At 40.4% G+C, this 26,219-nt stretch overlaps 1 protein-coding gene across 2 annotated transcripts in view; it reads left to right on the top strand.

Annotated features, from left to right (window-relative positions):
• RTEL1 (regulator of telomere elongation helicase 1) overlaps window positions 1–26,219 on the top strand; it is a 50,377-nt gene that overhangs the window by 22,779 nt on the left and 1,379 nt on the right. Inside the window, exons 20-35 of one of the 2 annotated variants that reach the window (XM_074605000.1) lie at window positions 372–457; window positions 1,241–1,318; window positions 2,029–2,106; window positions 4,486–4,629; window positions 5,459–5,574; window positions 6,390–6,513; window positions 7,605–7,752; window positions 9,336–9,490; window positions 11,840–11,935; window positions 13,911–14,121; window positions 15,394–15,531; window positions 16,097–16,213; window positions 18,065–18,307; window positions 19,909–20,085; window positions 20,670–20,855; window positions 21,368–21,471. In XM_074605000.1, coding sequence (XP_074461101.1) covers window positions 372–457; window positions 1,241–1,318; window positions 2,029–2,106; window positions 4,486–4,629; window positions 5,459–5,574; window positions 6,390–6,513; window positions 7,605–7,752; window positions 9,336–9,490; window positions 11,840–11,935; window positions 13,911–14,121; window positions 15,394–15,531; window positions 16,097–16,213; window positions 18,065–18,307; window positions 19,909–20,085; window positions 20,670–20,855; window positions 21,368–21,471 — 2,201 coding nt within the window. The remainder of the gene's footprint in view (window positions 1–371; window positions 458–1,240; window positions 1,319–2,028; window positions 2,107–4,485; window positions 4,630–5,458; window positions 5,575–6,389; window positions 6,514–7,604; window positions 7,753–9,335; window positions 9,491–11,839; window positions 11,936–13,910; window positions 14,122–15,393; window positions 15,532–16,096; window positions 16,214–18,064; window positions 18,308–19,908; window positions 20,086–20,669; window positions 20,856–21,367; window positions 21,472–26,219) is intronic. The other variant, XM_074605001.1, reaches the window with a different exon arrangement.

The raw sequence follows: 26,219 nt of genomic DNA, 5'->3' as shown, positions 1-26,219 counted from the left end.
GTAGTCTAAACATTCAAAGAGTGGAGAAAACGATCTAAAAATAGCTCCTGCTGTTCTAAGGGAAAATATAGCAGGTGATGCTGTATCTCTTCCATCTATGGTGTTTGGTGTCACTGATAATATCTTTTATCCTGTTAACACTATGCTTTAGAAAGGTATTTAGGCATCTGTATTAAAGCTTATACCTTGATGACAAGATTATTGAAATTATTTTTAAAATGAAACAACTTCTAATACGCGAATGTTCATGTCAAGAAAGCAGCAAAGCTTTCGGAAGGAATCCACGATGTTAGTTTGTTTCCTCTGCAGTCTGTGTCCTCCATCCCAGGATGAAAACGCCCTCAGCTGTACGCTGGTCAATCTCGTTGCAGGTAACCTTGTGCGAGTTGTACCGCACGGACTCTTGGTGTTCTTCCCATCATATCCTGTCATGGATAAGAGCCTGGAATATTGGAGGGTACGTTAATTGCTCTGCCTTTATTAGGTGGTTTGGTTACATGCTCAGACAGTTTGTACTTAGGCTATCTAACCAAGCTCATTAAAAAATTCTTTGTTAATAAGTAAATGATAAAATCTGGAAAGTAAAAATCCAGGTCAGCCTTCTTTTACTTTGGTCACAATACACTGAAATGCAGTGTTGTAGAAACCAAACCCAAAAGAATCTTAATACATTATCTCATCTGATCTGATTTCAGAATTCATTTAATTTCACCAGACTTCTCTTTATTAAACTTCCAAATTATAGTTGGTCTAAGTGTTTCAACTCCTAGGAAAAAAATCCCAATATGAGCATTTCTCTTTTATTTTTAGTTTGTAGCTGCTGCAGCTGTAACTTTTGTAACTTCTGTGCTCGTGACTTGAGTGCGCCTAGTGAGACTTGGTAAAACAATTCTGTTCTAAGTGCTCCTCCTCCTTGAAAGTGAATGCTGGGACACAGGCGTCGTACTGCGGAGTGGGGCTCTGGGAGGTGGGTGTTGGCAACTTGCAAACTGGAAGGAAAAGAAATGGTTCTCCCATCTGCACAATGTCTGAGTTGCACCAACTGCAAGGGGTCACCGTTAGTGTTGTTAGGATTGCACGTTTCTTCTTCCATCTCTTCCTATGTTTGGCAAGAGAGGAACAGACTGTGTTGGGGACGTCCGTGGAGACCACTCCTGAGCATTTCCTTTCTTGTGGGCACTTCTGGTATGTCCTTACTTTCACATGACCATTTCTGATATGTTCATTGTCTGTTTAACAGGAGCATGATTTTGCTAAAAGAATAGAAGACGTGAAACCAATGTTTGTGGAACCCAGGAACAAAGGAAGCTTTGCAGAGGTTGATTATTCGTGTTGTATACCCATAACGTTTTCAGAAACTGGTTTTGTGTTTAAATACCTTCCCTAAGATGTGTTTGAACACAAAGACTTTATCCTAGGATAAAATTAAAACTCTCTGAGAGCTTCTTTGAATTATAGTTCTCTATGCATCCCTCTTTTACTCTTTAGGACAGTTGCACAGGGTATAGTCTTCATTTGAAATCCAGTGATGTGACTGCGGCTAACAGACATATGTACTGAGTAATTGAAATGTTAGAAATCTGTGACTTCAGTAGTCAGCACCTTTTAATGTTCTGCGGGACATTTCCTCCCAGCATGTTGTGCTTTGGGTGTTAAGGAATTGTGTAGCGTCATCCTATTTATTTATAGCCACACTTCTTAGACTAAATAATATCTCGGTTTTCCTATTTTCCTCAAGGATTTGCAGAAACACAGGACAGACCATATTTTACCTTCTCATCAGAAGTATCTGTTAGTAATCTTTTATGCTTACACAGATGTACTCTAGATTTCACACTAGTGTAAGGGTTTTGCTAAGCAAATGGCTTCTGACATTTGCAATTAGTAAAAGTAAAGAAAATTGTACTAAGCCAAATTAATCACGTTTTAAATCTTAGTATACAAGTCAAATTTAGCTAGTACCGCTTTCTATTTATGCATATGCAAAGGATGATACCATTCTTGCTCTTAAACTAGTTTATCTTTTAGGTAATGGATGCATACTATGATAAAGTTGCCTGTCCTAAGTCCAACGGAGCTGCTTTTTTGGCTGTATGTCGGGGGAAGGTAATGTAACAGAGAATTTGTGTCATTTGAGATGGGATTATATAGTGGCATCTTCGCTCAGAGGCTTTCCAAGCTGGTGAAGAGGGCTTTAAACTAGAGTTGCCAGGGGAGGGCAACCTCAATTCATCCCACTCCTATCAGTATGATGCCAGCAATAGGTGCCCAGATCCTGGAGAAGGGTTGCAGGTCAACAGGAGAGCACCTGGAGTGTAGCACGAAGGTATTCCAGCCACTCTAGCCGGTAAGTTGGCTTCATCGGAGGCCCAATTTAAATGCCTCTATGCAAATGCACATAGGATGGGGAATAAACAGGAGGAGCTAGAGATGTGCACGTGCCTGCAGGGCTATGATTTTATTGGCATCACCGAGACATGGTGGGATGGCTCCTATGACTGGAGAGTTGGAATGGAAGGATACAGGCTCTTCAGGAAAGACAAGCAGGGGAGATGAGGAGCGGGTGTCATCTCTATGTCAATGACCATCTGGAATGTGTGGAGCTCCACCTGGGGATGGATGAGGAGCCAACCAAGAGCTTATGGGTCAGGATTAAAGGGCAGGCTGGGACAGGTGACATTATAGTGGGGGTCTGCTACAGGCCACCTGACCAGGAAGATCGAGCAGATGAGGCCCGCTAGAGACAGATAGGAGCAGCCTTGCATTCACAAGCCCTGGTCCTCATGGGGGACTTCAACCACCTTGCTGTCTGTTGGAGGAACAGCACAGCATGGCATAAGCAATCAAACATGTTAAACAACACTGCTGAAAATCAAAAATATTGCTCAGCTTTAAAGAATTTACATTAATTTCAGGTTCTCTGGGCACATTTGATGGCCTTTAATTTACATTTTCCAGTGCTGATAAATTGATTTACGGTATCGGTGGAAATATTTGCAAAATCATAAATTACTCATAGGGCCTTTTTGCTGCTGCTGCTTACTGCCTACCAAGAGAAGGTTCAACTTATTTTGAACCTTCGGTCCCAGTCTCTAAAGTGGCTGTTGGATCACTGAAGAAAAGACGTAGCTCTTTTTGGGTGGAAGTTCCAGTTGAATATGCCTGTCCTTCCAACAATACTGTATTACCCTGAGAGGAGTAGAGTCTGTGGAGAGATCAAGCTTTGCAGTAACACACAGTGGAAGGATGGATTATTGTAGTCACAGGGTTAGTAGTGTGACTGCAAAATTGGAAATATTTGAGAAGATAAACCAAAAGAGGCATGTTGTCAAAAGCTGTAAAACTAGCTCCATTCTCAGCCATCACTTCAAGATTCCCTCCCAGGTTATTGCTCAGCTTTTACATTGGTAGTAGATTCTAGCAAGCTTTTTGTGTTCTCTGTTCCCTGAAAGAAAAATGAAAAAACAGTCCTTTTTGTAAAGGGGAGATTCTGTCCCAGTTGCTCTAGTTCTTTTGCTAACTGTATCTAGGCCCGGAGTGTCTTTAAAAGTTCATAGGAATTGTCTTTCCTGTTTTGGGGGAGTGAAGGGCAAGGTTTGTTTTTTTTTGGTTTTTTTTTTTTTTCTTTTTGTCTAAGGTTGGTCTTCTTATGCTCTTATTGGCCTGGGGGACTTCCTTTGTGCCCCAGAGAAAATGCCCATAAATACAATTTAGGCAATTGCTATCTCCAGGTGGATTATAGCGCTTGCTGTGATTGCTCTTAGTGGCAGTGCTGGCTTAAGCTGAGCAGAGTTGGTCATTCCATCTGCCCATCCATCCCTAATGTTATATTTCATCACAACTGCTTATATGTCATGGTAAATGAGATTGGATAATGGATTCAGATGAAAAACAAACCAACTTTTTTTCCCCCCCCCCGAATTATTTTTCAGTCTGTTCAACTCTGATTTTGTTCATTTCACAAAGTGATTTGGCAGCACAGGATGGGACGTGAGCATGTACGGGGGGAAGAGCAACAAATACTTGAGCAGCACAGCTGGTGGATATCACACTATGATTCTGAGCAGATTTCTGGTAGCTTTCCATTACTGCTTTGAAATGATTCTGTTAATTTTTAATGTCAGAGAAGGTTTGCTATGTTCTCACCACATCTCGTTAACAATTCAGGGTGTAGAAGGTTTAAACAAAGGTATTGACTCACATTTAAGACATCTTCTGAATACAACTGCTCTGCTTATCCAGGAATAGGACATATGTATCAGTGGTGTAGGCTGAGGTTATGCTTTGTGCAGGGCCTCATAGAGAAAAAAGCGAAGTTTAAAGCCCCGGTAATAAAAGCAAAAAATCTAAACTATTCATAATGTATTCATAAACTACACTTGGCTAGGGATTTAATTTAATGGAGGGAAAAAGGCCAATAACTGCTGAATTGCTCTGAAATATCACTTCAAATCCTGTTGATAATGGACAACACTGTCTCTTCAGGCCAGCGAAGGCTTGGACTTTGCAGACATAAATGGACGAGGAGTCATCATTACTGGGCTTCCATTTCCTCCTCGTATGGAGCCCAGAGTCGTTTTAAAGATGCAGTTCCTGGATGAAATGAGAAGAAGTGGTGCAGGTGCACAGGTAATACTGGGCACCTTCTCACTATTGGCTCTTTGCAGGTTCGGGTCATTGTTTCTCCCTCTTGTCTCTGTGGATTTTGGCCTTTGTTATCCTCCTGGCCTCATGGGACCTTGAATATCAAAAAGTCAAACATCCTTGGGAGTTTGTCACAAATAGTCACTCTTTTTTTTTTTTTTTTTTTTTTTTAATAATTTTAAGGGTTCCAAATTCTGTCTTCATTGACATGGTCTCAATCAAATATAGGCTCAAAAACCGGTATAATGAAAGTTTCAGTCAAAATCTTTGTATGGATGTTATCCGTATATCTTTCTGAGGGAATTATTTCATCCAGAGAGAGGGTGGGCAGCAGGAATTGCCTGTGCTGGCTGGTTTGGGGATTTTTGTCTTGGTTGGTTGGGGGGGGCGTGTGTGCGCGTGTCTGTTTTGGTTTTTTGTGTTTTGTTTTGCTTTGGGTTTGATTTTTTTTTTTTTTTTTTTTTATTCCTTCAGGCATGAGAATGGATGGCATTATAAATATAGTTTATAACATTTTAGTTTGCAGGATAGCTATTAGGTCTTAAATAATATGGTGAATCTGTTGTACTACCAAGGCTATGTATAGTAAATAGCCCCTCAAGTTGGATATTACTACTAGAGTTTTCTGTGCACCGTCAGTCAGGTGTGATATTCAAGTCAACCTGTACTTGGTTTTCCAAGGCTTGTAGAGATTTGTCAGTAGATCTTGTTGGATACGTTTTTTTATTTCTTTAGAAAGAAATAGTGAATGTACAGCATGGAGAATAAATTTTACCTGGTAAATAATGTTAATTCTTTCTCCCACCTCTTGCAGTATTTATCAGGGCGCGAGTGGTACAGTCAGCAAGCTTCCCGGGCTGTTAATCAGGCTATCGGCAGGGTTATCAGACATCGCCAAGACTATGGTGCTATCTTCCTATGCGATCACAGGTGAAACCTTGGCTTTAGAACATAAACATACGTCAACATCTTTATATCTCAACATGGGTATTGGTATTGAGTATGCAAATGTGGTGACGTTACTGTTTGGAGAAGGCTACAGTTCATAAGTAATTAAATTATTATATATAACAGGTTATGTAAATATTGTAGTATTCAAAAAAAAAAAAGTAACTAGCTTGTTATCATGTGCTCCCAAAATATATTGTCTTGCAGCTGCAGGAAGAGATTAATGGTATTAATGCAAAATAAACCAATTTGTTGAATTCATGTTTGTAATGCTACTGGGAATTATGTGCTGATAACTTAAGGTTTTGCATTTTCTCCATCCCTCATTTGAGAAGGCAGTCACCAGCACTGCAGTTTTTTGAGAGAAGGAGGACAAAAATGAGGAAAGATTATATTGCTGCAACAATATAATCTATACTAATATATTTAATATTGATCAATATGATATTAATTAATATAATGTGTATATAATAGGCAACGAGAGTTTAACTGATAGCCTTCAATGCTGAGGCTCGACTGGGGACAGTGAGTACATCACAGTTCAGTACTACTGTTACTGTTGCACACATAAAGATTTTACGGATGCAAGATAAGAACTGGCTGATTGCATGGTACATGGTATCAACAAAGCCCTTTTCTCCTGAGTGAGGACATCGCCCTATTATATTTACTGCGCTATTTCAATCTTTTGTTGTCTTGCTGATCCTGCTTTGCCCTTTTGCACCCTGATCTAGCATTTATTTAATTCATGTAGGCCAACCTGGCAAATAATTCTCTCCTTGTCCCATGCCACACAGGTTCACCACTGGTGATGTGAGAGGCAAGCTGCCTTCGTGGGTCCGCCCTTATGTGAACGTTTATGACAATTTTGGGCACGCAGTCAGAAGTGTCTCCCTCTTCTTCCGTGTTGCTCAAGATATCGTAAGTGTCTTTAAATAAAAATAAAAAACCTGGCAAATTTTCTTGATAGAGTTGGAAACTGGAAGTACTAATCCAGGTGAGAGATGTGATGGAATCACTTGTCTTGTTACTTGTAAACATTGGGAGCTTTACGGGAAAGGAGATCTGCCTCATCTTTCTCCAAGAGTGAGCTGGGACAGGATGTCTTGTTATGATCTAAGTCATTAGGTTAGTTCACAAAAATAACTTCTTTTTCCTGTCCCTCCTAAATAAACAAAGCTTTCATTTGATGGTATGCAAATACTGGAATTGGTGTTAGCATCAAAAAGCACCCTCTGAGGGAGAGGGTGCATGTGTGGAAGAATCAGTCAAACCCTTAAATTTAAATCTAGGCTGACTGGTATAAGGATTGAGACAAACCCATCTGTTATTATTACAGTTCATCACTGGGTCATCTTTACTAATATGGCTTCTCTCTTAGCATTAAGAAACTCTTTATCTCAGTAATAGCTCCTTGATTTAAAAAGTAATATTGTAAAAAGACTTTCTAATTGACGGGAGACAGTCACAGCAAGAAACGGACTGGAAGCCAGAATGGGGAATTCTTGATCCCCAAAATGGAGATTAAGATTAAAATAAAAGCTTAAAATGTCACATACAGACTTGGATGACTTCATGGAAGATGCATTAGCCAAATACAAGTTGTTCAAAACAATAAGTTACAGATGGATGATACTGGATGACTTGATGATCTTCTCTTGTGATAAATGGGAGTTTCACAGTAAATAAGAACCACAACCCACTGTGCTCTGCCAGCTTTGTTGCAGGGGTAGTGTTAGGAAGCAATTGTTCTTTAGCAGAGTCATGACCCTTTTTCTGTTACGTAGGTCACTTGGTGCGAAGCCTGCTTACTACACTTTGTCTATTACTTCCTAGTTATTTGATCTGTCATCAAAAGCACATAAATCCAGAATGATTAACAATCTTGCTGACAAGGGTTATTTGGGAAAAAGGAGATGTCTTTGGGTTGTTTCTGGGATTTTTGGTTGCAAATGGAGAGGACTGGAACAGTAGCTTTTGCCTACAGTAACATTTTTGTAAACTGCTCGCAGATGCCCCTGCCACAACGCCCTTCTGGTTCTGCTAGTTCCCTAAGTGAAAGCGATACAGGACCATCTACTTCATCTGAACAGATCCTCTACCTGAAAAAAGCCAAAAACTTGGACGACCATGTTCCCAGTTTGAAAAGGAAAAGAAAAGGTACGACTGGGTCCTTACTTTTTTGTTTTGGGAACTACTTTTTTGTTTTAAACTGAACAAAGGAGGAGCAAGAGACTAGAAATTGGAATGGGAGAGAAAGCAAGGAGAGTTCAAAGACCGGTATAGAAGTCTGATCAGCATTAGAAAATGGGGGAACCAGTTGCAACTACAGAGCAAAGAGGCAGATGGGGCCTGACAAGGTGTCCTGCAGAACAAGAGTTTGGCAGAATATCATAGATAGTTTTAAAAATAAGAACTAGAAGTCTGTTTCTGACCAGCAGTGACTTTCATATGCCCATCTTCCATTCTGTTGTAGAAATGACTCTCACACAGTAATCTGACTAAGAAAACAGAAAGAGGGCATTGACCTTGGAAGAAAATAGTATTTTAAAATTTGTGGTTAGTTAATACCAAAGAATAAAGTATTTCTTATGTCAGATGTTCTTTCAGAATGTTCCACTCTAGATTGCTTGCTGTTTTGTAACAGAACAATAAAGTTGTTTTTACAACTGTGGTTCCAAAACAGTTATGACTGAGTGTGAGGGTGATTTCCCATTACATCTAAGCCAGTGTTACTGCAGGTTGTCGTTGAAAGAGAGCGCTTTGGCCACCGCTTTTTTCCTCCCTCAATTTTCAACTGTGCACTTATGGTCCTTCCCTCGATTTGAATCCATCTATTGTGCAACTGCGGAGCAAGTCAGATGAGCTTGCTGAACCAATTTCCCTTTCACCTCTGTGACTGGTAGATCTATCTCAGAGGATGGGCTGGAATGTGTGACTGGAGGTAAAGGGAAGAAGCTCTTGCCTCTTTTGATACAGATATTTAGTTGCATTGCATTAGCTGTAACATCAAACCGCACCTGTAATCATAGTTTTGGCTAAAGAATTTATTGGACTAACTTTTTAATTTATAGCTTAATATACTTCTGTTCTTCTCAAAATAGTGACTAGTCTTAGAAATTGACTCTCTTGAAGTCATTTCACAAAATAGTGGAAATATATTTTGAAGCGAATGCCTTTTAGAAGTAGCAAATTGATACTAACTTAATGCTACCTACAGCTCTAAATTCTTATATTTAAAACCAAATATACCTGGATCCTGATGAGTGAGAATATGTATTCTTGGGGCCTGAGGGTGACTGTGGAAATTGTAGGCTTAAAAAAACTTGTTCTGTTTAAAAATAATGAATCCTATTTCATGCCAGGATTTCTTAAAAACAGGAGCTCAGTTTTGGGGAAATCCATAAAGCTAAAGTAGTTAAACACAGACAACTCTTGGAATAAGGCGCTTTTTTTTCCCATTGATCCTAAGCCTTTTTGAAGTTAAAATGACTACCACTTAAGAAGAAGTTTTAGAGAAGTCCACCGGGTTGTGGTAACGAACACTTGAGCAATTTTGGGAGTGATTAACCAAAGCAATTTTCTTACTAAGTCATATAATGCAATTTTGCAAGATGTGGAGGATTAAACCAACACATCTGTGTGGATTGCTACTTAAGATTTTGAGGTATTGCTAAATCAAAGAAAATGCAAGAGAGAATTTGGAATGCTAATTTGTCATCTGTATTATGCTATGATGCCAGTAAATGCAGATGGAGCATCCAGCCTATGCATGGAATATGAACAAGAGCTGGTCTCGCCTAGAAGACAATGTATTGGGCTCTTGGATGCATTGGAACGCAATGAGAAGAGCAGTGAAGATGCAGAGGAGGAAAGTGACTTGTCAGGAGAGGAAAAGGTAATGGCGATGGTGTAGCAAAACACTTGCCTATAAGTAAAACACATAGGCTCTCAAGCAAAATGAGTTTGGCGTTGGTTTAAGAGTACCAGTTCAACCCTCTTTCAAGAAAAACTTACTGTGATCAGCGCATCAGTGATTAGTCTGTGGTGTTCTTGCTTTCCTAAAATCCCTGTTTGCACTCATTGGTGGGGTAGCTCCCTTACCTGGCTACCATCAGCAGGAATTAAAGTGCTGGCTTGCAGACTCAGTTTGGCTGGTGACTAGTATGTGGACTCCAGGAATGCCTGTTGCAATAGATTGCAGTTTGCTTAGGGGAAGAGTGCCTGAGGGAAAGCGTGGAGCTGTAAGGAGTATCTGGGGAACTTGTATGCGTCTGCTTGAGAAATCGGCTCCATCACCCATGGGCCACCATGGCATAGACACCAGGACTTATTCTTTGGAAAGCTTGGCACATCTCCAGGGTCTTGGTAAGTCAACTACAGTATCTTGTTAACACAGCTGCACTGCTTTTGGCATACTTCAGCGTTTCCTTAACTCAGATAAGTTGATGGTCCTAATAGCTTGGCAGTGAGTCACCTCGTATCCGCTTTCTATATTTGGCGTTATGACTCATCTGTGGCTTGCAGAGAACTGTGGTGTCATCCTGTGCTGCCCCTAATTGGTGACCTCTGGCACCAGAGAAGATCTGGGGAGTGTAGTCCTGAGACATGCCGTGCCTCTTTCATTATGAGTCTAGTATTGAGCTGATTTTAATAAGCACTGGATTTGGACTGATAATAGGGTTGGTGTGCTTTCATATCATTCTTCACCATCCATCATAGTATCTGTGTTACCATTTTTTCTTTTATCAAGGTTATCCTGTCCCCTTGTTCCCTAAATAAAGGAAATTTAGCTGCTGTCATTCTGAAACAATTTCCTTGCGGTGAAAAAGAAGAAAAGAAGCCTTTGTCACCTCAAAATAAAAAATCAAAATACAAGAAATAGTTTCTCAATCCATTTAAAAATAATGATTTGGCAGTTCCCCTTAATCGGTTTGCCTTGTGAGAGATGCCTTTATAGAAACTTGTCTTTCAGAAGCCTTATTTCTTCTGAGTCATGCTATCCAAGGTGGTGCCTTTACATCATTCAGGATTAAGATGATGTTTTTGATCGCTTTTCTGACTCATTGCGTGTATCATAAATGCTTGGCTTGCCGCTTGTATTCCAATTCTTCATTCTGTTACCTGATGCTTAAATAAAATATATTTAAATGTGCACTTAAGTCATGGTCAGGCAGTGTTATGAGTGCACTGAAGGCTGTATTTCTCAGTATCAGCAACTAACTCTACAAACTGGCAAAACTGAGGTGATTGGCGTAGGGCCTTGTTTATTTTTAGTGGTGGTGTTTTTGTTGTAGTTAGTTTAATTTGACTCTGAAGCCCTGTGATCTGAATAGGCGTATTTAGAAGTCACAGTGGAATATGAGGGTACTGTTAGGTTTCACTGGTTCCTCTCACAAACAGTATTTTGTAAATGCACTGATAGTCACATACTTGCTATGAAATTCTTTTATTGTGTAAGAGCAAAGAAATGAATCACTTCACATACCTGCTTTCTCAACAGGTGTGTAGGCATCAACTGGCAGTATGGGGCTGGCCCACAGTTTCTTCTGTTACTTAGGTGATTGTTTTTAATATGGTTGATACTTGCTTGACCTAATAGTGGAGACTCTGCTATTAAGAAATTCCAATCCTTTTATGCCCGCTCAGTTTCTCTTTTGAAGCTTTGCGTATACCAAAGTTCCCAGTCACTGCGGTACAAGTGCGATTCTTTGTTACTGGGAATGGGAGATGCTAAAGAGCTTGTCAAGCCACAGGTGTTTCTGATACTGTCTCATCCTATCTGCCCTGGTGTTTTCTACGAGACTGCGCAGGCTTCCCTTTTCAGTACCCCAAGAAAAAAGCCTGTTAGAGGTTTTCTTCAGAAGTACTTCCAGGCAGGAAAGTGGAGGGGCATGTGAGGCATCAGTTACGCACAGGTATGTGTACACTCCCAGGACTGCCCTGAAACAGTTAGCTCTAAGTCCAGGTTTGCTTAATCGGAAAGCTGCACCCTCAAGACCAACTGTGTCTTTAATTTCCTCTGTTTTGATCTGTCTTTCTGATTTGTCCAGTAAGTGATTACGCTCTAGAAACACTTATGTGTCCCAGGCTCTGTTGCAATAATTAGGTTGACTTGTTTCACTTTCTTGAATGGTGTCACAAACTGGGTTAACAAGCTTTACTACTGGAAATGGATAAATTAAATGGACAGTAACTTTGACAAGCATTTTTATGGACCTTTCTTCTTTTCTTTTAATCTTCACAGGCACAACTTTTGTCAACACTTTCCCTTCAGTATGAGAAGCGGTTAACAGATGAACAGAAAGGAGGAAGGAAGAAAATAAAGCTAGTCAGCAATACAGTATGTGTTTTCATGTGTCTGTGCCACCCCTTTGATCTACAGACTGCTTTAATTTGAATTGGAAATTCACAGGCAGAGAGATGACTGATGCCAGAACAATTATGTTTTTTCTCCAAATTGTAAATATTCATCGATGCACATCTGAAATCTGTTTCTGTCATGCTCTTTCTCAAATCTAGACAGCACAGACCCAATCAAGCACTGGTCTAGGTAGGGCTAGTAGGTGAAAACAATTGTCAGAGGGCTGGAGCACCTCTGCTATGAGGACAGGCTGAGAGAGTTGGGGTTGTTCAGGCTGGAGAAGAGAAGGCTCCAGGGAGACCTTATAGTGGCCTTCCAGTACCTGAAGGGGGCCTGTGAAAAAGCTGGGGAGGGGCTGTTTGCAAGGGCATGTACCGATAGGACGAGGGGCAATGGTTCTAAACTAGAGCAGGGCAGGTTTAGGTTAGACATTAGGAAGAAGCTCTTTACAATGAGGGTGGTGAGACACTGGAACCGGTTGCCCAGAGAGGTGGGGGAGGCCCCATCCCTGGAGACATTCAAGGCCAGGCTGGATGAGGCTGAGCAGCCTGATCTAGTGAAAGATGTCCCTGCTCACTGCAGGGGCGTTGGACTAGATGGCCTTTAAAGGTCCCTTCCAACCCAACACATTCTATGATTCTGTGGTTTTCTGACATTGACCAGGTGCAGTGGGTGATTTATTCTTTTTGATTAGAATAGAATAGTTCAGTTGGAAGGGACCTACAATGACCATCTAGTCCAGCTGCTGGTAGAGCCTCAAATGGTATAACTGACCAGTTTTGTTTGGGTAAGCAATCACATCCTAACCCCACCTGTGGTGCATCATTGTTGTGTGTTACACAACAAATTCAGTTAACTCCTTATGTGGCTAGTTGCTTAAGAGTCACGATAAAGTCATGAGAATCCCCTGGGTGATTGTGTGTGCCAGTAGTTGTCCTAGGTACTGTCCTAACTGGGTGCTGTCTGTCTGTCAGACTCTGTCACCTAGCAAATGAAAACAATAAAAGCAGTTGCAGATCCTGAAGCTGATAATATCCAAGGTTTGAGGAAGGGAGCAGGTTCATTGCAGAAGGTTATGTTTGCAGTTTTGTTGCTCTCTGATGTCATGATGAGTCAGCCTTGCCCTCAAGGTTTGGAGTTAATATCATTTCTCTTAATTAAGCCTTCTCCTAAGAGTAGAATTGTGCAACGAGACTTGGCTGCCTTCTCTAGGAATATTCCTCTGAAGCAGTCAGTTTTGTCAGCAGAGGCGGTGAATAGCATCACTCCTCTTCTGTGAGGGAATGAACGCTCACAGATGTTGGATTAATGTTTTAGCAATAGATATAATAATCATCTGGGGAAATTAACGATATACTTGTGCCTCGTGGTTGTCCCAGTGACAGTTTTTTGTCATGAAGATATGTGACAAGGATCCAACAGCTCACATGTTCAAAGGGTGTGAGCACATTGTAACGCACAGTCACTTTGATAAGGGAGAGGTTGTTCTGAATCCATATCAAGTCCCTGCTGCTTGTGACTGTAGAAGAACATTTCCCAGTAGAGAGTAATCTAACTTGCTTATTTGTATAGTGTCTTCAAGAAATGTCTTAAAGGAACCAGAATGCTTTAACACCTTCTGTTCTCTGTATCTCCTGCTTCAGAGATTTTTTTCTTTTTCAGTTAATTGGAGGTAGGCCAGTTAGATAGTTAGATTTGTGTTTATTCTGTGGCGCTGAAGCTGGGGTTTTTGGTGGGGGTTTTTTTGTTTGTTTTTTTTGGGTTGTGTTTTGTTTTTTTTTTTTGAAATAACACATGGATATGGGGGTGACTGCCATAATTGCAACCTGTTTGTTGAAAGTATTCATTGTTCCATTTGCTGGCAGAATTGTAAATATATTGCTTCCATCTGAATTCATGTGAGAGTGACTCCTCAAGTCATACTCTTCACTGAAAAGTCGTCCTGTCTTTGCAGCAAGCTGATAAGAAAGCAGATCTGACGGAGCCAAAGAAGGCCCGAGCTACCTTGTACATCGCAACAGTGAAGGAGACCCTAAGCCAACAAAACTATGATCTCTTCTCTAAGGCTCTTCAGCACTACAAGAAGACAGATGACTTCCCTGCTATGTTATCTCAAATGAGCTCCCTCTTTATAGAGGATGAAAAAAAGCATATCTTGTTACGAGGTATGACAGCCTCCCTAGTATATTTGTATGTCGTGACCTTTGTCTTTTAAATGAACTTGGGTATTTCAGAGGTGTGTTAGATTTGAAATACAGGTCAATCAGGATGATAATCATTAACCTTTATCACTTTATATCCCCAGATCACACAGAAAAATCTTCTCAATTTTATTATCATATGTTAGTTTGCATCTCGACAGGCCTGGAAAAAAATCACTTTCCGTGGAAGCTTGTGTTATTTTAAACTTTGGCTAAAAGTAGTATAGCGTATTTCCTGTGATTTAGGAGGTAAGATCAAGAGTGCGGTTGTGTGAGTTGGATAGATGCACTCCTAAGTGTTAAAGCAGTAAGTAAGTAAACAGAGTATCTAGAGAAATTTTCTATTTAAATAATGGTGAGTTAAAGCAAGCGATCTGGGCAAGCATGGATAGTTCACTGGTTTAGCTGGTATTTTCTTGGCTTCTAGCAATTGCATTGACAGGAACGGGACTACCACCAACGTTTCTTCATGTTAACATAGTCTTTTCTCTGGGAATTTTCATTTCCCTCTCAACTTGTGAGCAAATGGGCAGATTTTTCTTTGACTTTTTTCATCTACTAAAATAAAGAAGCGTAGTTATACATCTTGTAAATTGTTTAAGGTTAATTTTAAGGTTAAGGAATGAGAAGCTGAGTATGAGTACTTAGTACTAATAGTAGCCACAGTCTATTTCTCAATTTGCTGATCTTAGTATATAAATAAGAACATATTTGATTGCCAAATTAAGGCCTAAGTCTAGTTTTCAAAAGTGACAGGCACCTGAAATCTAAAGTTCATTTGGTGTTTAGGCTTTTGGTTGGCAAGTATTTCATGGTAGGTAACAAAGACGAGGTGTAAAATTAACAGTATATCAGTTATGCAAAGTATCAGCTTAGCAGATACTTTGACCCCACAGTTTATGAGGTAGTTCGTGACCTTTTGCTCCAAATACCTGTTTCACCAAGAGGTAAGCTGTCATATTCACGGTGAAAAAAAATTGCCGTTATTACCTACTGGTAATAATATTGTTGGAAGTTTGCATCATAGGTGATCTTTGTGTATCTTATAAGCATGCTTATTGTATAAATATTGGATAACGACATTTAGATTTTAAGTTATTTAACAGCACTCTTTTATCTTCACGTTACCTAAGCTAGAATTCCTGTCAATGTAGGTTTCTGTGGCATTTATTGCATTTATTACCTGTTGTGGACTGATTTTTGTCCCCCCACCCCCTTCCCTCTCTCTAATGAAAGAATTTTACCAGTTCGTTCGACCTCAGCATAAAAAACAGTTTGATGAAGCCTGTTGCAATCTGACTGGAGTGGGCTGTGGCTACAAACCTGAGCACAGCCTCCTGCGGGAAGAGAGAGAGATACTGGCCAAGAAAATAGGTAAGGAGCTTGTTACAGCACTGTGCGGGCAGTTGTATCGTTTGATGGACGTTGTCCAATTGTAGAGCAAGACACATCTAATATGTAGAAGTATAAGTGTGGAAAGCAGCTTAGTTCAATCAATATTGAGCTAAGTGTCTGCTCTGCATGATCCTCTTTTCTGCCTTCCCAGAAGCGCACACGGATGCCTGGGCATTAGTTACTGCATAGTTAGTAATGATGCCATTTTATTTCAAAAGGGGATTTTACAGATCTATTTGAACCTTGAATCTGATCTGTGGATTTAAAAACGTTGCGTTTATTCCTCTGTCTTCTTTGCTACCCACATAGTGGCACCAGAACAGCGCATAGAGGGTAACCATGTCCTCACATTGCTTGTGAAATCTTGGAAACTCTGCAACAATAAAGTCCTAAAGAAAGCAGGGTGTTAGCTCATCCCCTGTTATCAGAGAAATACATCTACATCTTCAGGTGTTTTCAGCATAGAATGGTGTACTTTAAAATGCACCATTCTGTGTTCATTCTTCCCTAAGTTCACTGTTAATGGACTGGTTTGATTTAACAGAAGAAAAGCAGAGTCAGCAGAAAACAGCATTCTCAAAGGACTCGTGCGCTCAGCTAAACCCTGGGCTCCACTTGAACCGGGGAGGATTCCACTTGACGACAGGACTGAATAGTGCAGGTACCCTTCATGTTAAATAAAAACACAGTCCCAAGGTAATACATGTTATGTTTTATTTCGTCACTGTAAACTCTTCTGGTGGGAACCAATGTTTTTTGTGTTCACCTCGCACAGTGGCTCACTATCAGTAGGTAGGAGTGATGGTAATTTTCAGCAAGGATTGTACAAAAGGAAACACAAAAGACAATAAATTAGATCAAGGTGAATATGAAAGAAACCGGCTAAAGCGAAAAGTTTGTGCTAGAGACTGACCTGGCATAAGTCAATGAGAGAAAGGGTGACACAAGACTGCTGGGCTTCTGTTTGTCCAGGGTTCATAAAAGAGAGCCGTTTAGGGAATGCAATTTTAGATCAGGTCAGTATGAATCCAGGTATGAAGAAGAAAACCGTTCCGCTTTTATTATTGGTAATGTGTACCCTCCTAATGCGAACGGTCTGTTTTTTCTGCAGAAACAGACTAGTAAATGTATTCTCACAATTGCATGTAGTCTGTGAATGCATCCCTCTAATCTCATGCTGTCCAGTATTTGTCTTTGAAGTCAAAGGCTCAGTTATGATTTGATAGCGGATCTTCCTGAGAACAGCTGGGAATTTTCTGTGTTTCTCACAAGGAAATGAGTAGGATAGTTGGACAGCTTAGAAGTCTTTCTTTAGAGAGTAAAGAATAGTCAGAGGCTAATCCTTTTTCTTAAAAAAGTATAAATAAAAAGCCAGTGTTTCCTGGAGGCTTTAAAAGCTTTTCATGTATGAAGCCATATTGTTTCTTTTGATTTCTTTTCCTGTTTTGTTTTGTATTTTAAGAACATTTGCACAAAACAGAATCTTTAGTAATTATTTTGTCCTGAGGTCATGAGATTGATTTTCACAGACCTTGTTTCCACTAAAGTAATTGAGAGAATAATAGCAATAAATGCATGCATTATTTCTGTGGCTCGCTCCCTAAGTAGGGTACGCTCCCATGAAAGTGTCAGAAAGCTGTATGATATGCAGTAGAAGATACCGATTATAAAATTCACACCCATGTTTTTCCCCTTTCAGGAAGTTGAACTAAGCCCATCTTTTAAAAGTTCATTGTTCTCTTGAATTTTTTTTAAAAGTTCTTTAGTGCAGAATAAAAATCTAAATACCCAAAGATATGGCTGGTTAATTTCAATCAATTTTTTGTATTATACTTCATCCTTATTTGCATTCCTTTAATAAGCAAAAGAGAACTTTTTCCTCTAAAACGTATCAGAAACCAAAGACTTGCATTTTGAACAGAAGTCCACTTGGAGTTTAGCAGGATGTTCACAGCTGCTCCCACCTTCCCTTATATTTCTGCATTGCTCTTGTGCTCTCTTGTGTATTATTTCAGGTCAGTTATTCTTGTTTAACCTTATGCTTTCCTGTTGGCAGCGGGGAACAGTGCTCTCAACAGTTTACTTGCCCCTGTGTCAGGCCAGCATTGTTGGTTAAGCCATCTGTTTCAAATGCGTCTACCCCTTCAAAAAGTAGCACAAAACCTGATTTATTGCTGATCTCCATGCTCGGCGTCTTCTGTGTCACCTTTTTGTCATTCCTCAGTGACCCTCTGACACATTGCTCCCTTTAAAAGATAAAAAAAACTCCAGAAGATGCTACAAGCAATCCCCAGAATTCATTTGCTCAGTTGCCATTTCGAGGAGCAGGTCTTGGCTCTGCCCGAGGCCATGCCAGAGGGAGGTGTGTGGCTGTGTGGGCAGTGTTGGCTTTACCACTTTGAAGGAGTCCAGGAACCCCCTTCTGAATGAAAAAAGAAGTTGATACAGAAGAGTGACCTGTTTGTCTCTGTTCCTCCCCAAGCCCTGCTCATGTGTGTTCTTTGTCTCTCAGGGCAGAATGCCAGTCGAGCTCCAACACAAGACACTGAAAAAGCTTCAAGCTCCAGGAGAGATCACCACCAGGTCCTCAGGGCCACCTACCTCAACGACGTGAAAAGGGCTTTAAACAAAAGCACTTACAGCCGTTTCTATGAAGCGTTGTTAGCTTACAAGAAGACAGATAACTATGATGCTATGATATCAGTGATAGCAGCCCTCACCACTGAGAGGCCAGAAGATTTTCATCTCCTACAAAGTAAGGGATTTTTTTTAAAATAATTTTTATTTAGTTCAGAAGAAGATGCAGGTGCTGTGATCTCATGTGAGCAATAATAACCTCTCACTGGTCATTAGCTTGCAAATCTCCACCTGTAGGCAGGATAAACTAAGGATTGGTAAAGTTCAACTCTCCCATCTTTTGGTTTAACAAACCAGATACACGGGGCTGCAGGAAAGATGTGTTAAATGAGTGTCAGTCAGAGATCAAAAAATGTCAAGGTTATAAAGTGCTGTCTCTGTTTTTCAGTTAGAAATTGTCTATTAAAAACATCCAATAAGACCTCAGTAATTCCAGTTCTGACCTTGAGTCAAGCTAACTTCATTCAAATGATTTCATTACCTTTTTTTCCCCCCCCCCCTTAATTACTTACTACAAGTGATTGCTTTTTAGAAAAGACAGCACTGACTGTTGCACTGACTCAGTTGTGTTCTTGTGGCCATTGATTGCTCTCCTGGTGCAAAGCTCTTACAACACTTCCAGGTTTTGGGAAAAGCAATCACACTTTTGATTCACTGTTCTTCTACAGAACTTTACCTGGGAATAGTTATGGAACTGTGTCATCATTGAGTATCCTTATCATTCATAATAATCTGGAAATTTCAAACTGATATTTATTTTCTCAGAAGTGGTTTGGTTTGGATATTTTTCCTTTCATGGGTTTAATGATGAAAGGATTTAGGAAGCAACAAGTTTTCAACATTTGAAATTGGGTTTTATTGTTAAAAAAAAAAAAAGAAAAAAAAAAGAAAAGGAATTATATGCTGGTCTTGATTGCCTTGCTGGAGCCCTCTTGTCTTGTGCTATGTGACACCTCGGTTCTACCTTCTCCCATGTCTCTGGCATGAAGTCCCCTGCAGGAAATGATGCATAGAGTGTATGCTGGGAAGTGCTGATGTAGTTTCGTTTGTTGTCTTTAGGAAATAAAAACAAGTATTCCATTGACCTTCAATAGATGTCATAATCTCCAAATTTTTGAAAATACTTATTTTCTTATGCATTTACTAATCAGATTAGTCTTGACACAGTGAAGAGTGGGAGGGAAATGAACTGTGTGGCATCGTGACTCATGATCTCCCCCTGAGCATTCTTTCTTACAGAAAGTCAGTATCTTTACCGAGCAAATGTTTTGACCTCAGAGGTAGAATTGCCAGTGCTTGGCAGTAAGTCATAATTGGGACTTTTTAGAATTTCTGTATATGTGTTGTGAATCCTTGTCAATCAAATAGTAACAAGAAATTTCCTTTTGAGCAGGTCCTTTCAGATATTTTGCATATCCCTGATTTCCCTAGATCAGTTGTCAGGTGAAGGGCTGGAACAGGTATTTATGCTTAGCTGTAGAGAACAGAAGAATACTGAGGTAAACTGAGGTTATTGTTAATACTAAATACTCATCTGTCTTCTGGCAAGGAAAACCCCATAATTATAAAATCAACAAAAGCATCAAGTGTTCCACCAGCCTGAAGGAATATGGCTAATATTGTTCAGCTTCCAAAGAATTTCTCCCCTCCAAAGCAAGGAGTCTTCCATGGTCAGGCAGTTGTTTTCCTATGCATTTGACTGTATTTTCTTTTGGACAGGGTTTTACATGTTTGTGCGCCCTCATCACAAAGAGCAGTTCAAACAGATGTGTAAAGATTTGACTGGAACGGTCTGTGGCGAGGGAGAGAAGCAATTGCAACAGCAGGTGCAAGGTGAAGGGAACCCTCTGAGTTTGGAGACCTGGTGCACTAAAGGAGAAAACAGCCACATTCAAGGTTGGGAATGCACATTTGTCTGAAGTTTCCAATCTTATTTATTATTGTGATAGCATCCAGCAGCCTTAGCTGTGGGCTAGGGTCTCCCTGCACTAGATGTCTAAAGGGAGATCAAAGCAATTGGCCACGTCCAAGTTGTGTTAAAAAAAACCCAACCAAACACAGGTATAAGACAGAAGGCAATGTGAGATGGGGAAGTGCAAGGAAACAAGAAAAAAATCAGTTACAGTGCCATTTTCTTTAACCTGTGGAGTGCATTATGGGTGAAGACAGATTTTTTGCATCTAAATGGGAACAGGAGTGGATCGAGATCTACTCTGTCTAGGGAGAATTTCCACAGAACTCTTTCAATGTAAAGAGTCCCTTTCAGTAACAAGATGTGGTTTAGTATCAGAAACCTCTGTTACCAACCAGTATGGCAAAAAACAAAAATAGTTATTCAAATTGTGGTTTTCTTCTTATACAACGAGAACTTACTGAACTTACTGCTAATTTTGTTTCATGGAGTCTGTGGATTGTGTTCTGCATTATACTTTTTGTGTGCTAGGTTGGGTTTTGTTGTGTTTGGTTTTTTTTATAACCAGATGCGGCCACTTCTAAGGGTGAGGTGCCGGAAAAAATTCAGAGAAAGATTTCCTCCTTCTGCTTTAACCAGAAAAGCAAACCTGAATTGCCAGAGACCAAAGTATCAAAAGAAACCAGTAACGTGAGAGCACCCACGGGCTCTGGAGCTGTGCCTGTCTTTCCCCTAGAAATGGAGCCAGAGTGTGGTAGGTATAGGTGAGATTTTGGATGCAATTCTCTAATACTTAGGAATAAAGATACGTTATAGAAGTGATAATTTTGCTCATGATCCATTAAATGATGACTGGCTCATGCCAGTATTTGCTCAGGTGCAATGATTACCATGGTTTGCTAAGTAGAAATTGTACTTTCTGCCCCTTGCATACGTTTTCTCAAAGTACTTCATTGTCTTTATCACAATGATGTAATAGTTTCCTAAGAACTTACAGATTTTTCTCAACAACTTCCTTGTAAAGTGAGGATGTAACCTCAGTTTCTAAATGCGGATCTGAAGCACCGAGAGACTGAGTGAGATCATGCAAAAGAAATAGCGTAACAGGGCAGGTATTGCACTGTTGAGGTAGTTCGTAAAGCTCATGGTCATTGTTTTCTGGACTGCGCTGAAAACGTACGCATGAGAATTTCACAGTTACTGGAATTTAGTCATTTCCTCCCTCTCTTTCTCTCTCCCCCTCTCCCCGCCCTCCCTGTGTTCTAGGAAGATTCCAGTGCTCTAACTGCAAATCTGAGGATGATGTGCCTTTTAAATGTCCATTATGTGACTTCACTTGCTGCAAAACATGCTGGGAGCAGTTCTTAAAGGTTATCTTGATTTACCGGTTTCGGTTTTTCCTGAAACTGCTGGTGAATTTTGTGCTTTTCAGGAGAACCATGTGGACAGCCCGGGAAACAGACTTGCTCTGTTTACAGAGAAAACACCTAAATCCTGATGGAAGATTTACCACTTGTTTCATTACTTCCCATGTTCTGCGATGTGATTGGAGGCAGACCGCTGCCTTATGCTGTCTCTTTTACATCTTTGCAGCTCCTTCTGAGCTTCCTTCAAATGTTTTCCTGTCTAGAGCGATGCAGGCAACAATCTGTGGAGTCAACTTGAAAAAAATATTTATTTTTTTTCTACATCTGAACCTTTATTTTAGTGGGTTTTTTTCCTTGCTTAGTTTCATAATTTTCCCCATCTGAAACCCTACTCTAAAGCACTATCACGATGAGATGAGGCAAACTCATGCTCAGATATCTCCTCTGTTATCCTGTCCTTTGTTTTTTCTGGTTGAAATTCTTTAGGTAAGAGGATGTAACCGATCCCCCAGTGCATGTGTTTGGTGGCATCTTACCCAATATTTGATTTGGCAGCCAGGTATTAATAACCTATGGCCCTGGGAATGGAAGTCTAATACAAGAGTTGAGTGCTTTCTAAACATTCATAGGTGATAAAGGCGGCTACTAATCAATGGAGGCACCTACAAAAAGAGGACGGAAGGAAAAGAAATTTCTTCAACCTGTGAATCTATAAGCGTGTAGAAAATAATCAGTCATTCCAAGTTACAGAGAAAGGTCTTTTTCGCAGGAAGAAGACACTGAATTATGTCAGCTAAGTGTAGAAAATAAGCAGTATACTAACATCAAAATAAAATATAGCAACCAAGACAGACTTGGTCCGAGAGGAATACAGAATAATGTCCAGACTGATGTTCTCAGACATGTATCTCCTAGAGGGAATTCAGAACAGCTGTTCAACAAAATTTTGTCCTCAGTCTTCTGTGCCATATTTCTTTAAAAATGTTAAAATCCAAAAGTATTTGATGATAAGGAATATACGTAAGAGTGTACAAGAAACCGAAAGGAAGACACCTTGTGTTTGCTGCAGATTGGGCAGTCAAACCAATTGCCTTGAATAGACATTACCGCTGAATACTCACTTGTTCCTTTCATGCTGAAGTATAATGGGGATCAACATCTGACAGTCAACATACTGCACTTCAGAGAAGACTCTGAGAAAGTTGTGACAAGAATTTTATTGGCATGTGTTTGTAATCTCTGCTGCTTGAGACTTGAGTTGATTAAGGAACAGAATGAGCTCCCCGGGGAGTTTTTTTTCGTTAGGCAAGTGTTTATCATCCCACAGGGAGATCATGTTATCTCAGCCCACAAATTTTTACCTTATAAATGTCTGGGGAAAAACTCTCCCCTTTTGCCAGTAAGATTTATCTTGTAATTGTTGTTTCGTCAGCTTAAGAATCCATAAAATTAGGACTGTTGTATATTGAGCAACTGTACTGCCCTGTTCTGTGTTTTTTGTCTCGAAATTGGTGATTCTGAGGTCTGGTTTTCTCCTTAATGCCAAGTTAATGTGCATTTTCATAGTTCATAGATAAATCGCAGAACTGCAGAACCTGCTCAGCCTAAAATTTTTTTAATTGCTCATTTATCTGATTGCGCAACTCTTAGTCTGGGGATTAAAATGGTCTGGTCTACTAGATCAGACTGTATTTCAGATTCAGGTACTTGAATGCATCCAGAGGAGAGCCACAAAGCTGGTGGAAGGCCTGGAAGGCACGTCCTAGGAGGAGTGGCTGAGGACTTTGGGTTTGTCTAGTTTGGAGAAAGGAGGCTGAGGGGTGACCTTATTTCTCTCCCCAGCTTCCCAAGGAGGGGATGTGGAGAGGGAGGTGCTGACCTCTTCTCCCTGGGATCCAGTGGCAGGACGAGTGGGAGCCATTCAGAGCTGCCAGGGGAGGTTCCAACTAGAGATTAGGAAACATTTCTTTACCAAGAGGGTCAAACGCTGGAATAGGCTTCCTGGAGAGGTGGTTGATACCTCAATGCCCTTAATAATACGCTTTAACTTTTGTTCAGCCCTGAAGTGGTCAGGCAGTTGGACTAGGTGATCATTGTAAGTCCCTTACAACTTGAAGTATTCCTCCTGTTCTATTCAGATTTCTAGTACAAAGCCATGATTGAGGAAACGAGCCATTTCCCATGGGTCATTTGTTATTAATGGCTTCTATATTTGCCACTTACCTGAATCATCTTGCCTAGTTATAGTGAAACTTCATCCCACGTTGTATCAGGTGATGGCAGGGAAAGAAAATATCTGTGTTTTTCTTAGCAAGGTGAATCAGAGCTTTGCTTTGTGGTAGCACACCACAGCCCTGTGAGGTAAATACAGTCTTAGAATTTGTAAAGATCAGGGAAGACGGATATAGTTTGAAGCAAATAATCAGAACATAATAGCAGACATACTGAGTCAGAGTAAAGCTCCATCCAGCCCAACGTTCTGTCTCTGACAGTGGCCAAAAAAGGATGGCTAGGAAAGGATAAAAGAACGTGGCAGGCATGAGTGATGATTCTTCCAGGTGGTCTCTCGGCCCCAAAGCTATTTGCAGCACAAAAAAAATCCCTCAGCCAAACATTGTTTCTGTATATAAGAAACCTCTGATGCATTTCCATTGCATTGTCTAGTTCCGTTTGAACACAAATGAACTTGTCATCCGTGTCCTACGGCAGGCAATTCACAGCTTAGCCGAACGTTATGTGAGGAACCACCTCACTTTTTCGTTGTCATTTTGAACCTGCCTCTTGCTAGTTCAGTTTAACGCCCCACTTGTTCAAAAAGGACAAACAAAATATGCTAGCAGTTCTCAAGAAAACACACCATGGATATCCTGTCCTTCGTAAGTGCACCTTTGGAGCCTTTCTGCTCAACATTTCACCAACAGCATGAGCCATTTGCCTCCTCCGTAGACAACATACATCAAAGTCCTTATTTCTAAGAATGTTTTTTTTTCCCCTTGCTCTGAACAACAAACTATTGGGTGTGGAGGATGTAAGAAGCGTCTTCTCAGCAGCTGAGACCTTTTGCTCTACTGTTCAGGCACCTCTCAAGGCTCAGCATGACTGACATTCTAGTCTTTGTTGTGGAGAACATGAAACTATGTGGTCTCGTCACCTTTTCTTACCTCACTTATAGCATACTTTTCTAATGATGAATGGTTCTCAGTATACAGTAACGTTAGCTTGCTTATGACACGATTCAAGTGCAGTTTGGTTAATGAAAAGTCAAATATGTCGTCGTTTGGGGTATTACTTGAGGACTGATGGAGAGAAATGCTTCTCCCAGGGATGAGGCAAAACTGTTTTCTGCTAGTCATGCAGATGAGAAGGAAGAACAGCTTGGTTGAGAGCAGAGGATGGCAAACAGGAAGAAGGCTATTCCGCGTTTCTGTGAAACCGTTCCCAGAGGGACCATCTCGTACCACTTTCATCTGCATTCCTACCCACGTGTTGGTTGTACAGACAATTGACTCCATTTTTGACAAGGGCCGTGGTTGTGATAGAGGCACCTTTACCAGCAGGAAATGAGCAACCATGTTTGTTGTGTCTGAGCTCTGAAGTCTCATCCGATGGCACTGGGCTTTGTCACCACTGACTGGGCTGGGATTGAAAACTCATCTTTTTATCTTTGCTAAGAAGTTACTCACTATGTTTCTTCAGCCCAAAAGCTCTTTAGCCTATATTGTCCTCTGAGGAAGTGACTAACAGCCTGTCATTTAAAATGCAATGACTTGGGTTTTGCAAATTGTGATGTCTCTTCCAAATTGTTGTTTTACTGAAATAGTTTAGTGGAGGCGAGAGGCAGTGAATAATTTTGGAACGTTTTGGAAGCTTTTGGAGGAGCAGACAGAATTTGCTACAGCTGGAGGGGTATTAAGAGGGATTAGTGCTGGTGCACGTCGGGTGTTTTTCAATGCGTTAGGGGAAGCCTTGCCAAGACTTTGCCGATATACGCTGCATTTGGGTTTAGTTTTCTGTGCAGAGGTCTCTTGCTGCTTTTCAATGTTTAAGTGCATCTTTTATTCATGCTCTTTTTGCAAGTATTCCAAGAGAAACTGATTTATTCTCATTTGGACTATCTGTAATGTGGGCAAATAATATAAGATTTCACAATTATACGTTACGCTTAAAATTTTCAGAGCTCTTTGACAAATCACTGTTTACGGGGAGGTAAGATGACTTTTCCTCTCCCCCTCCATTTATGGCATTTCAATTAATGTTTCTAAAATCAAAATACCGGTGCTCAAACCTACTTTGCAGTCTACATCTTTTGTTACAGTGATTAACTTTAATACTGCAGGGAAGCCTGCACAGTGCCACTGATGCAGGTAACCATCACTTTAGCCTACTGAGCTGGTGATTTGCTCACAAAGAGTAATTTTTCCGAAAATTTTTTTACTTTCTCACTTTTGAAATAAGCAGAGCGTTTTAGTTTTACTAGTAATTTTCAAGATAGAAAAAGAACGGTTGGGGTTCATCTGCAGGTCAAATGGCTAAAGACCAGACCTTAAAATTTAAGATTAGTGAAGAAGCAAACTGAAACCTGGGTGGAGAAATAGTTGCCTCATATGCCCAGTCTTCTGCTGTTAACCGAGAAAGGTGTGTAACGGCATGAAGAAATAAACGTACATGGTTCCCCTGCAAAACTCTTGGTCATGACCACGTGTATCACCTATGTCCTGGTATGCCCAGGAAATCACTTCCTTCTCATCTGT

The sequence above is a fragment of the Larus michahellis genome, chromosome 12, assembly GCF_964199755.1.
Source record: "Larus michahellis chromosome 12, bLarMic1.1, whole genome shotgun sequence".
Classification (NCBI taxonomy): Eukaryota; Metazoa; Chordata; class Aves; order Charadriiformes; family Laridae; genus Larus; species Larus michahellis.
The sequence above is the reverse complement of the archived record's forward strand: the minus strand, read 5'-3'. Positions and strand labels throughout refer to the sequence as shown.